General features: G+C 33.8%; 1 protein-coding gene across 1 annotated transcript in view; it reads left to right on the forward strand.

Annotated features, from left to right (window-relative positions):
* Positions 1-12,458, forward strand: part of SCN7A (sodium channel, voltage gated, type VII alpha subunit) — an 88,289-nt gene that overhangs the window by 20,069 nt on the left and 55,762 nt on the right. Inside the window, exons 7-9 of the mRNA XM_011990982.1 lie at positions 4,433-4,639; positions 4,910-4,979; positions 7,877-8,018. Of these exons, the coding sequence (XP_011846372.1) occupies positions 4,433-4,639; positions 4,910-4,979; positions 7,877-8,018 (419 nt within the window). The remainder of the gene's footprint in view (positions 1-4,432; positions 4,640-4,909; positions 4,980-7,876; positions 8,019-12,458) is intronic.

The following is a 12,458-nucleotide window of genomic DNA, read 5'->3' on the forward strand; positions in this document are numbered from 1 at the left end:
TCTTCTTAGACTTCTGAGAGAAATAGTGGTCTAGACATATCTAATCTGCCTCTTTCTTTTCCTCATTTTATCAAGAAACCAGTTGATATGAACAAAGTAATATAAAATAAGATGAATTCCCCTTTGCTTTGAGTGTTTGGATAGGGTGCAATTCACATACCACAAAATTCATCTTCTATCAGTGTGGTTGCAACTTTACCACACTGATGGAAGATGCTGAAGACTAAGTTACAGCTCCCATTTCTGAAGACATTCTAACAGAAACACACCAACACCTTCTAGTTTGTTACTGTGAATGAATAAGAACAGTTAGATAAGAACAACGCTACCCAGAATGTTTTAGCTGCAATTCAGAAGTGTTATGAAATAGCTGTATCAAGAAAGCAAATAAGGAATGTAATAAAAGCAAAAACAAAGCCTACAGGCAACTTTCATAGACCAGAAAGAAGGCTAAATATATATAGGCTATGTATTTGTAGTTCAGGCAGAACAAATGAGAAAAACAGATTGGCAAGTATGGTGATAATTCATAACCTGTAATATACTCAAACATTGATTTGTACACATTAAGCTGTTGAATTGTGGAGCTTGTGAATTATATCTTAGTAAAGCTGTTTAATAAAAACTGTCTGTGGCATGGCAGCTTTATCAAATCTAGTGAAGGAATCAATTAGTGAGAGTTATCCTGATGGGAATTTCACAGCTCTAGCTCCCTTACTACTCGCCACATATTTCACATGCATCTTCATCTTAAGACTAGAGGTAAGAATTATTAAATAAATCAGATGAATTCAAGTTGTAATAATACAAGAAGAATTCATTCACTAGAGTTGGAAGCCTACAGGCTGGTAGAGACCTCTCACTCTTTTTTTCAAGGGAGAATGTACTAGGCACATACCAGCAATATGGAGTGAATGAAAATATTTTGCAATATAGAAAGAGAAACATATATTTAATAGAAAGCAAGTATCCTCTTTTAAAATAAATGTGCTTAAAAATAGAAGCATACATAATAAATTATCTTTTTGCAGTCTTTCAACAAATGATGAAATGAGAGAGTAATATGGGCAAACATAACTAACTTTAAGATAGAAAAGTGATAAAAATTATACCACCCTAGATGAACATTCAGCGGTAATAGAAGCCATAAAATAGTATTATCAGTGCATCAAACAAGCACGCTTGTATAAAGGAAGACTAGAGGAATTCTGTATTAATACAATAAAACTGAAAAATGGAACGCATTAATGAAGGAGAAAAGACTAAATTCCATCTTATGCATAAACGGTGATCCTGAAAACAGACGAGAATGAATATAAAAGACAAATTATTGAAATACATACAATAGGAAAAACTTAAAAAAATTTTAACTGGAAAAAGACCCTACAAACGAAAGAGATCAGCTTATACTAGATAAATAATAACTACAATATACACTTAGACATATTATAAAATGTTATAAATGTAAAGTATTAAAGAATAAAAGTATTATAAAATTCTTCAAGCAAAAAAGCAAGAAACATACATCATGGACAGGTCACCCTTAGACCTCATGTTAATAGTAAACTTAAGTAGGCAGTGGAGTTTCAGAGCTTGGGAGAAAGTGTAGGCAGGGAAGTTGAGACACTAGAATTCTATACTTGGCTGTCATTTGTATGTATAGTCAATAAATGTATGTTCTCAGCTGTGCAAGAGTTCTCAAACAGTACTTATGTATCTTTTCAGAATATCTGCTGAAAAAATAAGTATGAAAATAAAATATTTAGAAATGAGAGTATTTAGTTCCAAAAGTAATTGCAATGAGCTCTGAAACCATTTCGACACAGAACGGATTGCAAATTACTGTTGTTAGTGAGTTGCAAAACAGAATGCAAATATTATAAATCAGAAGTTAGCACCTGGACTTCTGTGGTTCATTCTTGAACTAGAGACATATTTTATTTATGTTTTAGAAAACTTTGAAATAGATGTTAATATTATAAAAATTTAATGATTTTATGTTGAAATCCAATTTAACTTGGATGAATTGTCAGGATAGGTCCACCTACATTTATGAATGACCACAACCTGCCGTGGATGAAGAACAACTGCCACTTCAAGTCAGGCAGATTCATCCAAGTCCTCTTAACTCCCTGTTTGTGTGAATTTATGCTTCCTGGGAAGCCCTCGTAAGGATTTGAATTTTATCCTTTCTATAAATCATGATAGATAATATGTGATACAAAATACACAATTCAACAATTATAACTAGGTCAAAGGTCATTACTTATATTAGCAAAAACTGAGAAGTAAGAATAGAGAAATGTGAGAAAATAAATACAGTTATTTTCTCGCCTTATGTGGTGGAACTGAGTACACACAGTCTTATTGATGTAGAGATATGCATGTTATTTTAAAATAGGAACTTAAATTGGGTATAAGTTCTCAAAACATGTATTTTATCTAAAATACTAAAGGAAAAAATAGACACAGTAAATTTATTGACAAAGGAAAATAAACACAGTGAATAATAAGGAGAATATAGAAATCAAAAAAGTAAGGTATATTCTAGTGTAAACCTAATTTACGAAAATAAATGCAATTGATTTAAATTTTTTTTTTATCAAGGCAGAGACTTTAATATGAAGTCAGAAATACAATTAAACTCTATAATAGACTTACACTAAGCAAAACGAAGGTTAAAATTTAAAAGAAGGAGGAAGTTATACCAGAAAATTAAGATCAAGATTGGCATATGGCCCAGAACTTTCTAACAAAATCTAATTAGTATATACTAATGAAAATGATTGGCAGATTTAATTTTATAAAAATGTGATGGTGTCATTTCTTTTCCATCAAACAAAATGTAAGTGCTAAAATTAAAGCTCCACCAAAAATTGAGTATACGATGGAAATTATCTATCTGTATGTATTTTATATATATAATCTATATATATATACACACAGACATATATTTTTCTTTAAGAATTGCTCTTCTTAAAAACATTTCTGACAAAACACTATGAAAAAAAATTTAGTATAAAGATACACTAAGGACTCATGACCGTTGCCAAATAAGCACACGGTGCAAATACACCTATTTTAAAAGTTTGGAATAGTAACTACAGAAATTACATTGAAGTGATTTAATTTTTTTCTAACGAACTGCCAAAAATATTTTGAAATGTTCCAGTTTTAGTGAAGGCTTATAATCTGGTTTATACTTTGGTTCAACATCTCTCGAAAACAATGTGAACATGTGTATCAATGCTAAACCATTGTTGTATGTTTGACACCGAAGTTCTATTTTATATCTAGTATAATACTTTGAAAAGATTTGCTTGTAATAAAAAGAATGATACAATTCTAAGTGGCAAAAGGAGGCTATAAACATATATTTAATTATTAAGTCAAATTAAAATTGTATATTTAATCTAGATTATCACATTTCTGTAGTCACAAGAATGACTTTATTTCAACCCTGTCATATTTTACTCAAGAAATCTAATCATCTGAAGTCATTCAAAAGAATAGTTTTCAATTCTCACAATAAGATAGAAAGCAGGTATTATTTCCATTTTAAAAAATTATGAAACTAAAGCATACAAATGTTGACTACTTGCATAGTTAACATCACAGAGTTAGTATATTCTTATTCATCATTGTGCTGAGCAGTTATTAGGAAACAAATGCACACAGACTGGCAAATAAGAGAGCAAGTGAAAAAGAAAAGGGAGGAGGGAGGGAAGGATGGAAGAAAGAAAGCAAGTTTATACACAAAAAAGTTAATAGTAATTTATTCTATGAGATATGATTATGTTATTTTTGTTTTTTCTACTTTTCTACTTTCAGAAGTCAGCATGTATTATTTATAATTAGAAAAATGAGTATCCTTAAATAAAGCCAGTTTTAAGTTTGAATTCTCTATTAGTATTCTGTTATAAATACAGTTTACATAGATCACAGTTGTGTTGTTCTCATTCTTGCTTATTGAACTTCTTCATAATTTTATTTAGCTCACAAAATTGAATTATTATAGTCAATTAAAGAATAATATAGAATACTACTGTTTCAAGCTGTTTATTTTTTCAAGAACATTTTAATTTTGATTTATAACCTTACGCCTTTATTTATGCTTACAAACACTGGAGGTTGGTATGACAAGCAGTAACCAAGAGAGGGAGGTTGTTTTTCTTTGTAAAGAGAAACAAGCAAATAATTAATTTTAAATAGTGTGTCTGAATTATTTTGTTAGGTGTTAAAAATTAGCAGTAATACATAAACCTCAGCTTTTGATTTATTATTCACTTTATGTATGAGACCCAAATAATTTGAACATTATAAGATAAAACTTTTGATTTCAATGGAGTATGCAGTTGCTATGGGAGAAGTTTGCCAATAGTGCTTTTCCAAGATATTACATTATTTCAAAAGCAAATGTTTCTCTTTCCAGGTCTGAAGTCCCTCGCAGGGGTCCTGACCCACTGCTTGAAGAAGCTTATTGGTGTCATTATCCTCACTCTGTTTTTTCTGAGCGTATTTTCTCTAATTGGGATGGGGCTCTTCATGGGCAACCTGAAACATAAATGTTTTCGATGGCCCCAAGAGAATGAAAATGAAACCCTGCACAACAAAACTGGAAACCCATATTATATTCGAGGTAAGAATCACCTTGCCATGTATATAAAAAATTGAAACTTTTGTTAAAGGCAAAGCAGTCTTCCCAGAAATGTTGAACACTCAACATTTTGCTAGATTCCCAAAGGCGCTGGCTTGTGTATCGGATGTTAGGTTAAAACGGCAAGGATATTTGCTCTTTTCTTCACAATTGCAGACAGGGATTTTAGCTTCTGCAGAGATCCAAACTGATTTCCAATGTGGCGCTAACTCATAATTACATATAGAATATCATTTCTTGCCTATTTTTCAGAAACAGAAAACTTTTATTATTTGGAAGGAGAAAGATATGCTCTCCTTTGTGGCAACAGGACAGATGCTGGGTGAGTGGTATTAGTTTTATTCTATTAAATCATTATCACCTGTTGGTAGTACTTAATGAAGGACTGTTGTTTTTACTGTTGCTTCCCATTTGATTGTATTATCTCATTTCATCATCAAAACCATACTGAGAAGTTGTCTTAGTCTACTCAGGCTGCATTAATGAAACATTATAGACTGGTTAGTTTAAAAACAAGGGAAATTTATTACTCACAGTTGGGGAAACTAAGAAGTCCACATCAAGATGCTGGGCCAATTTGGTGTCTGGTGCAGGCATGTCCTCTGGCCCATACATGGTGCCTTTTTGCTGTGTTCTCATGTGACAGAAGAGGCCAGAGGTTCCTCTCAGGCCTTTTCTCTTGGTATATCGATCACATTCAAGAGAACTTCACCGTCATGACCTAATCACCTATCAAAGGCCCCATCTCCTAATCACCTTGGGCGTTAGAATTTCAATATGAATGTTGAGGGGACACAAACATTCAGACCATAGCAGAAGTATGCAATGTGGAATACCATTCATCCAATTTTATAAAAAAAAGCAATAGTCAGACTAATTCAATGATTTCTTCAAGGTCAAGAAGCTAGTAAATGGCAGAGCTGGGACTTACACAAGAATCTTTTATTTTTTATTTTTTATTATGCTTTAAGTTCTAGGGTACATATGCACAACGTGCAGGTTTTTTACATATGTATACATGTGCCATGTTGGTGTGCTGCTCTTATCTTCTGTTTTCAAGAGTGCTCCAGAGCTAGTGAGAATGACCAAGAGAGACAATATATATCTATCATTTGGAAAGAAGTTTTGGGAGAAAAGAAATATGAAAGATATGCTGATGGAAGCCGCGATAGCTCGGCTGGTTGTCCTGGCATGCAAAGAGGCGAGGCTGCATGTTCGAGGCCAACCTGGGCAATACTGAAAGCCTCACATCCATTAAAAAAAAAAATTGAAAAGATATGCTGATACTTCACTTATTTAATCTCTTACATGTTTTTATGGCTATAATTTGCATTAATAAAAACCTCGTTCTTAAAATCAGCATTTCAAAATAATTCTTAAGTGAGATGACAAAACTGTCATGTCTCATTGTCCTATAATTTCAGATGAAAATTACAATTCATAAAGGGGAAACAGGGCACTTCACAGCAGTGTGTGACTCACGTAATTCCCTCCTGTTGCTTTGCTCAGCTGGGATGACTTGGCAGCCATCTGTAAACTGAGCTCTTTCTTATACTCTGGTGCCCAGATTAACAAAAGGCTCATGGGGGAGGAGAGCATGAGTTATATGGTTTAGTTAAATTCAGGGGTTTTTGACATTTTCTCACTTGCTCAACACACACACACACGCACACACACACACAATCACACACATACATATATATAGTTTGTTTGTTTGAGACCGAGTCTTGTTCTGTTGCCCAGGCTGCAGTGCTGTGACTCAATCTCTGCTCATTGTAACCTCTGCCTCCTGGGTTCAAGTGATTCTCGTGCCTCTGCCTCACAAGTGGCTGGGATTGCAGGCATGTGCCACCATGACTGGCTAATTTTTGTGTTTGTAGTAGAGGTGGGTTTTCGCCATGTTGCCCAGGCTAGTCTTGATCTCCTGGACTCAAGCGATTTACCCACCTTGGCCTCCCAAAGTGCTGAGATTACAGGTGTGAGCCAATGCACCCTGTGCCCGGCCTCAGCACATATTTTTTTGCCCCGCTCCTGCTAGGCTCCCATTCTATTCTCATATCCAAATGGTGAGCCCATCTCTTTGTATCTGTCCCATCCCATTTCAGCTAATTCCTTTTATGTACATTGCAAGCTCAAGTATGACCTGAAATACATTTTGGATATATGTAGTGGTCATGGATATTCAGGATACAATGGTATATTTCAAGGCAAGAAAAGAAAGTCATGCAGTGTTTCACCTGCAGCAGTCATACTTGGCTGCATGGTAAATTATCCCAAAACAACAAGACAACAGAACTTCATTTGCTCAGATACTATGGGTCAGCAATTTAGCAAGTCCCAATGCATGAATGATTTTTAAACCTCTCTTTGTTCCATTAAAACTAAAACAAGTAACATGACTAAACCCAAAATAATATGAGAGAAAACTACACAAGGGCGTGGAGAGAGGAAGCATGATTTACTGGGCTACCACTGTAATCATGGAACACAACACCGAAGCTCCTAAGTGGATAGAAATATGAGGACTCCCTGAAAGGAAATAAAATAAATATTTAATTGGATCTGCCTCCCCATGTGCAAATACTGCTTATAAATTATCGATGCAGTAAGTGTTTTCTCACCCTTAAATAGTGGGTTCTAAAGGCTTTACATGAAGTCATTTGAAAATTATACCCTCAACCATTGCAGTTGTATTTTTATCAGTACTATTTTCCATCAGTTCACTCTGATGTTCAGATATTTCCCTTTTGATATTGGAGTAGTAAAGATATAGTTAATACAAGGCATTTTATTCTTGAAAAATGGTAAGATAATAGATTTCAGTATTCTCACCACAAAAAAAGTATGTGAGGTATGCATGTGTTAGTCAGCTCCATTTTGCCACTGCACAATATGTACATATTTCAAAACAGTATGTTGTACTTCACAAATATGTACAGTTTCTCTTTGTCAATGAAAAAAATAAAGAAATAGAAAAAAATGGTTTGGCAAAAACCACTTTTGAGGCCCCTTTTTATTTTTGCTTAATTAACACCGTTCACTGTATCAACTTAAAATCTAACTCATGTGTGACTTTTTAGCAGGCAATTGTTTGGGAGAAGACATTATTCTCCCTGTGGAAAAGTGAGTTCTCTATTACTCAGGACAGATGTTCTGTAGTTATGATTTGGCCATAATGTCACCTAACAGTAAGCAGGTTTTTTTCTTTGTCTTCTTTAGTCAGTGTCCTGAAGGATATGTGTGTGTAAAAGCTGGCATAAATCCTGATCATGGCTTCACAAATTTTGACAGTTTTGGCTGGGCCTTATTTGCCCTATTTCGGTTAATGGCTCAGGATTACCCTGAAGTACTTTATCACCAGGTAAGAACAGAAAGAATCTGTACTGTAGTTAGGAATGGCACCATGCCCTCGCTTCTAAGATAATGGTCAAATGTAATATAGTTTTTTAAATTTTTACGTGCAGAAGAATTGGAAGACAAAAGAAAAGAGAACTAGAATTACTGAATGTCAAATTATAAGCTGGCCACAATGCCACGTGTATTATATCTTACTTAATCTTTGAAACAATTCTACAAGGTCAGAGAGAGAGAGAGAAGAGAGAAGAGAGAGACTGTATGTGTTTGTTTGTGTGTGTGCTTTTTATATGAAGACACTAAGATTTGGAGAGGTCGAGTAGCCTCCCAAAATTTACAGCAGTTGAACCTCCCAGATCTCAGATCATAGTCTTATTTCAAAGCCTGTGATATTATGCAGTTGATAATCACTAAATAAAGTACATTTCTAGGTATTAATTCTTTAGTTAAAACATTTTGAATTTATGACATTACCATGTTTTAAGCAATTATTTATTGAATATATACAGTGTCCTATTTCTTTTTGTTCTTTTATTTCCTCTTATCCAGTTCAATATTCAATCATGTTCCAGTTACCATAACAGAAGGCTTACTGTAATGAGAATTGAAATTCAAATTCTGAGAATCTGTGTTCATAACTAATTATGTATGTGTCATAGTTTCTCAGGTATGATGCTCATTAAAATGGGGATGCAGTTTTTCTTTGAAGAGAAGTTCTATCATAGTAGAAAATAGTGTTATTTTCAAAGCAGCATTACTCTAACTTCTGAAGTTATTTATACTTGAAGGAGAACATTCTTTATTTTTAAACAAACATTCATACACATCCAATCCATGCTTATTTTGGTTGACTTGATAAATTTTGGGCAATATATGTGTATATATGGGTCATCAATGATGATAGGCTAAAGTAATATATTTGGGGCACAGAGTTTCATAATATATTGTTAAATGGAAATCAAGTAGACCAAACATACATGCAGCATAATTGTATTTTTGGTAAAAATAAAGAAAATATTACAAGTGACATTTTTATACAAACTGTATTTTTCTAATTTTGTTAGACTGGTAACCTCCATTGGTATTTCCAGTCTCTTTGATAAGATTCAGTGTTTTCTCCAAAACACTAGGAGGTTCTTATTTCTAAAATAATTTTATCATGTTATTCTTCTTCTAAATGTCCGTCAGTGTTTTTCAAATTCCCATAGGCCAAAGTTCCAACTCTATATGCATGATATATAGTGCCCTTCAAGGTCTCATCTGCCTACATCTCCTGATTTATTTCTTAACATACTCTAATATATGCTCTCTGTATAATTATTTAAAAGGTTTGCTGCTTCCTAAATGAGCTTTTCTCGTAATGTCATATTTCCATGTATGTTATACCCTCTCCCTAAATTTAACTTTCCTCCTATCTGCCTTCAGTTTCATGCTTCAAATTTATGCTGTGAAACCATGATTTCTTCTTTGAGCTTTTCCCCAAGCCCAGTGTAGAAGTAAGGCACATCCTACATGGAATGCCACGGGCCACTATACTTTCCTCAGATTGTGATGTTTTAGTTGCTTGTCCAACTATTTTCCCATTTAGAGATGAACTGCCTGAGAAACTACCTGCTAACTTTTTATCTATCTGAGAAAAAAAAATAAGAATTTTTGTCTTATTTTAATTTTTGTTGCTTTCTCAGCATCTATACATACAATGTTTAATGGAACTTTAATAAAAATATAAGTGAATTTGTATGGGCTATATCACTGTATATGCTATGATAATACAGGTTTTGCTCTTCACTTATTACCCCCAAAATGTATGAATTAATTTTCTCATTAGCAATTGTTTTAAGATAGTTCTTTCCCTCTACCGAAGAAATAGGGAACCAGTCTGGAAGTGTCCTGCTGTTAGGGCCTTCAGGATCTTCATTGTTGTACTCCAAGTTTTTGTTTGTTTTTTATACTTTAAGTTCTGGAATACATGTGCAGAATGTGCAGATTTGTTACATAGATAAACATGTACCATAGTGATTTGCTGCACCCCATCAACCCATCATCTATATTAGGTATTTCTCCTAATGCTATACCTCCCCTTCCCCCCACCCTCCAAACAGGTGCCCCGGTGTGTGATGTTCCCCTCCCTGTGTCCATATGTTCTCATTGTTCAACTCCCACTTACGAGTGAGAATATGTGGTGTTTGGTTTTCTGTTCCTGTGTTAGTTTGCAGAGAATGATGGTTTCCAGCTTCATCCATGTGCCTGCAAAGGACATGAACTCATTCTTTTTTATGGCTGCATAGTATTCCATGATGTATATGTGCCACATTTTCTTTATCCAGTTTAACATTGATGGACATTGGGTTGGTTCTAAGTCTTTGCTATTGTGAATAGTGTACTCCAAGTTTTTACTGACTAATGTAGATAGAGTTTGTTTTGATTTTGTCTAGATTTGTACGCTGAACATTGCCTTAAACTGAACTAATTATGAATAGGGAAATTTAGCAATCCTTCCCAAAGAGTATAGTGTATGTTTTGGAGATTATTGTTTTCTATTAATTCAAAATATATTTATTTTATCCAAGTATTCTGGTATGCTGTGGGTACAGAAATGAACAAAACAGTATCAACCCTCAGGGAACAAAGTTATGTTTACAGTATAGCTAATATTTATTGGGAACTCGGGATGTGCTAAGATCTTCGTGTATAATGTTTCATTTTATAGTCATAAAAAGCATTGAAATAGAGGTCACAGTTAGCCTCTATTTCAAATTAAATGTAATAAAACTAGAAATTGTATACTGTTTTATGCTAACAAGAGCATGTGCTTTTATGCTCCACTAGAATTATACAGTGAAGAGAGCAAAAGTTCTGAATTCAGGCATTCCCTCATAGACTGTGAGATCTTGGTAGCTTTTTTCCTATCTAATTTTCATTTGTCTTCTGTATATTGAAAGCAATATTGAATAAGATAATAAACATAAAGTATAGTTGTCCTTCAGTATCTATGGGGGATCAGTTACAGGACCTCTGGTGAATACTAAAATCCATGAATTCTCAAGTTCCTTAATGTAAAATGGCATAGAATTTGCATATAACCTACATACTTCCTGTATAAATTATCTCCTGTATAAGTTAAATGAGATTACTCATAATACCTAGTACAATGTAAACGCTATGTAAATACAGTCATGTGTTACTTAATGACAGGGATACATTCTGAAAAATGTGTCATTAGGTGATTTCATCATTGTGTGAACATCATAGAGTGTACTTCCACAAACTTGGTTGATGTAGCCTACTATACTCCTAGGCTATATAGCGTATGTAGCCTATTGATCCTAGGCGACAAACTTGCACACCATGTAACTATACTGAATACTGTAGGCAATTGGAACACTATGCTAAGTATTTGTATAGGTAGGCATATAAAAGATACAGTAAAAACATAGTATAAAAAACCAAAAAAATTGATATACCTATATAGAACGGCTCCATTAGAATCTTTTGAGATCACTGTTGTATATGCTGCTGGTCATTGACCTAAATGTTTTTACATGGTATGAGACTGTATAGTTGTTACACTGTATTGTTTATAATGACAAGATAAAAAGTCTATATGTTCAATATAGATAAAATTTTAATATGTATAGTTTGGACCCATGGTTGGTTGAATCCACAGAAATGGAACCCATGAATACTTGGAACAACTCTATTTACTGATGTGCATGGCCTGAAGGGTACATTTTTTTTTTGAGAGATGGTGTCACTCTGTCACCCAGGCTGGAGTTCAGTGGTGTGATCATGGCTCACAGCAGCCTGAACCACCCTGGGCTCAGGCAATCCTCCCACCTCAGCCTCCTGAGTAACTGGGACTACAGGCAAATACCATCATATCCAACTAATTTTTTTGTATTTTTAGTAGAGATGGGGTTTGCAGTGTATTTTATAATACCTGTTCCTGACTGCTGAATGCACTACAGTAAATAACAGGTACTTCAGTGAGAAAATATTTAACCAGTCCTAAATAGTTTACTCACTGTGATGATAGGGCTTATTAAAAATACTTTTAAAGACAAATATACTCTAGGTCAAGAAATTATTTCTCATTGAATGTTTGAGCTTTCTATTAATCTTTAAACATTCTTTACTTTACATCCACACAATATTTTCTGTAGATAATACTTTTCTGTTAATTTCTCATTTGTTTTCTTAAATTTTGTTTATGTACTTTTGATCAATGAGGTCAAATCAATGGATAATATTTTATATTTGTAATGCTCTACTTATAATTTTTAAAATCTTTTAATTTTCTGATCTGTCTTAGGCAGTTACTATGAAATAAAAAGCTAGTCAGTGCTGTGTTTGACAATCTAAAATGTTGTAATTTGCTATCCATAAATGTCACCCACTGCACTGCCTTCATGTAAATGGGTAATTTGACTTCCCCATGGAGCTTGTC

This window comes from Mandrillus leucophaeus, unplaced genomic scaffold (genome assembly GCF_000951045.1).
Source record: "Mandrillus leucophaeus isolate KB7577 unplaced genomic scaffold, Mleu.le_1.0 Scaffold389, whole genome shotgun sequence".
Taxonomy (NCBI): Eukaryota; Metazoa; Chordata; class Mammalia; order Primates; family Cercopithecidae; genus Mandrillus; species Mandrillus leucophaeus.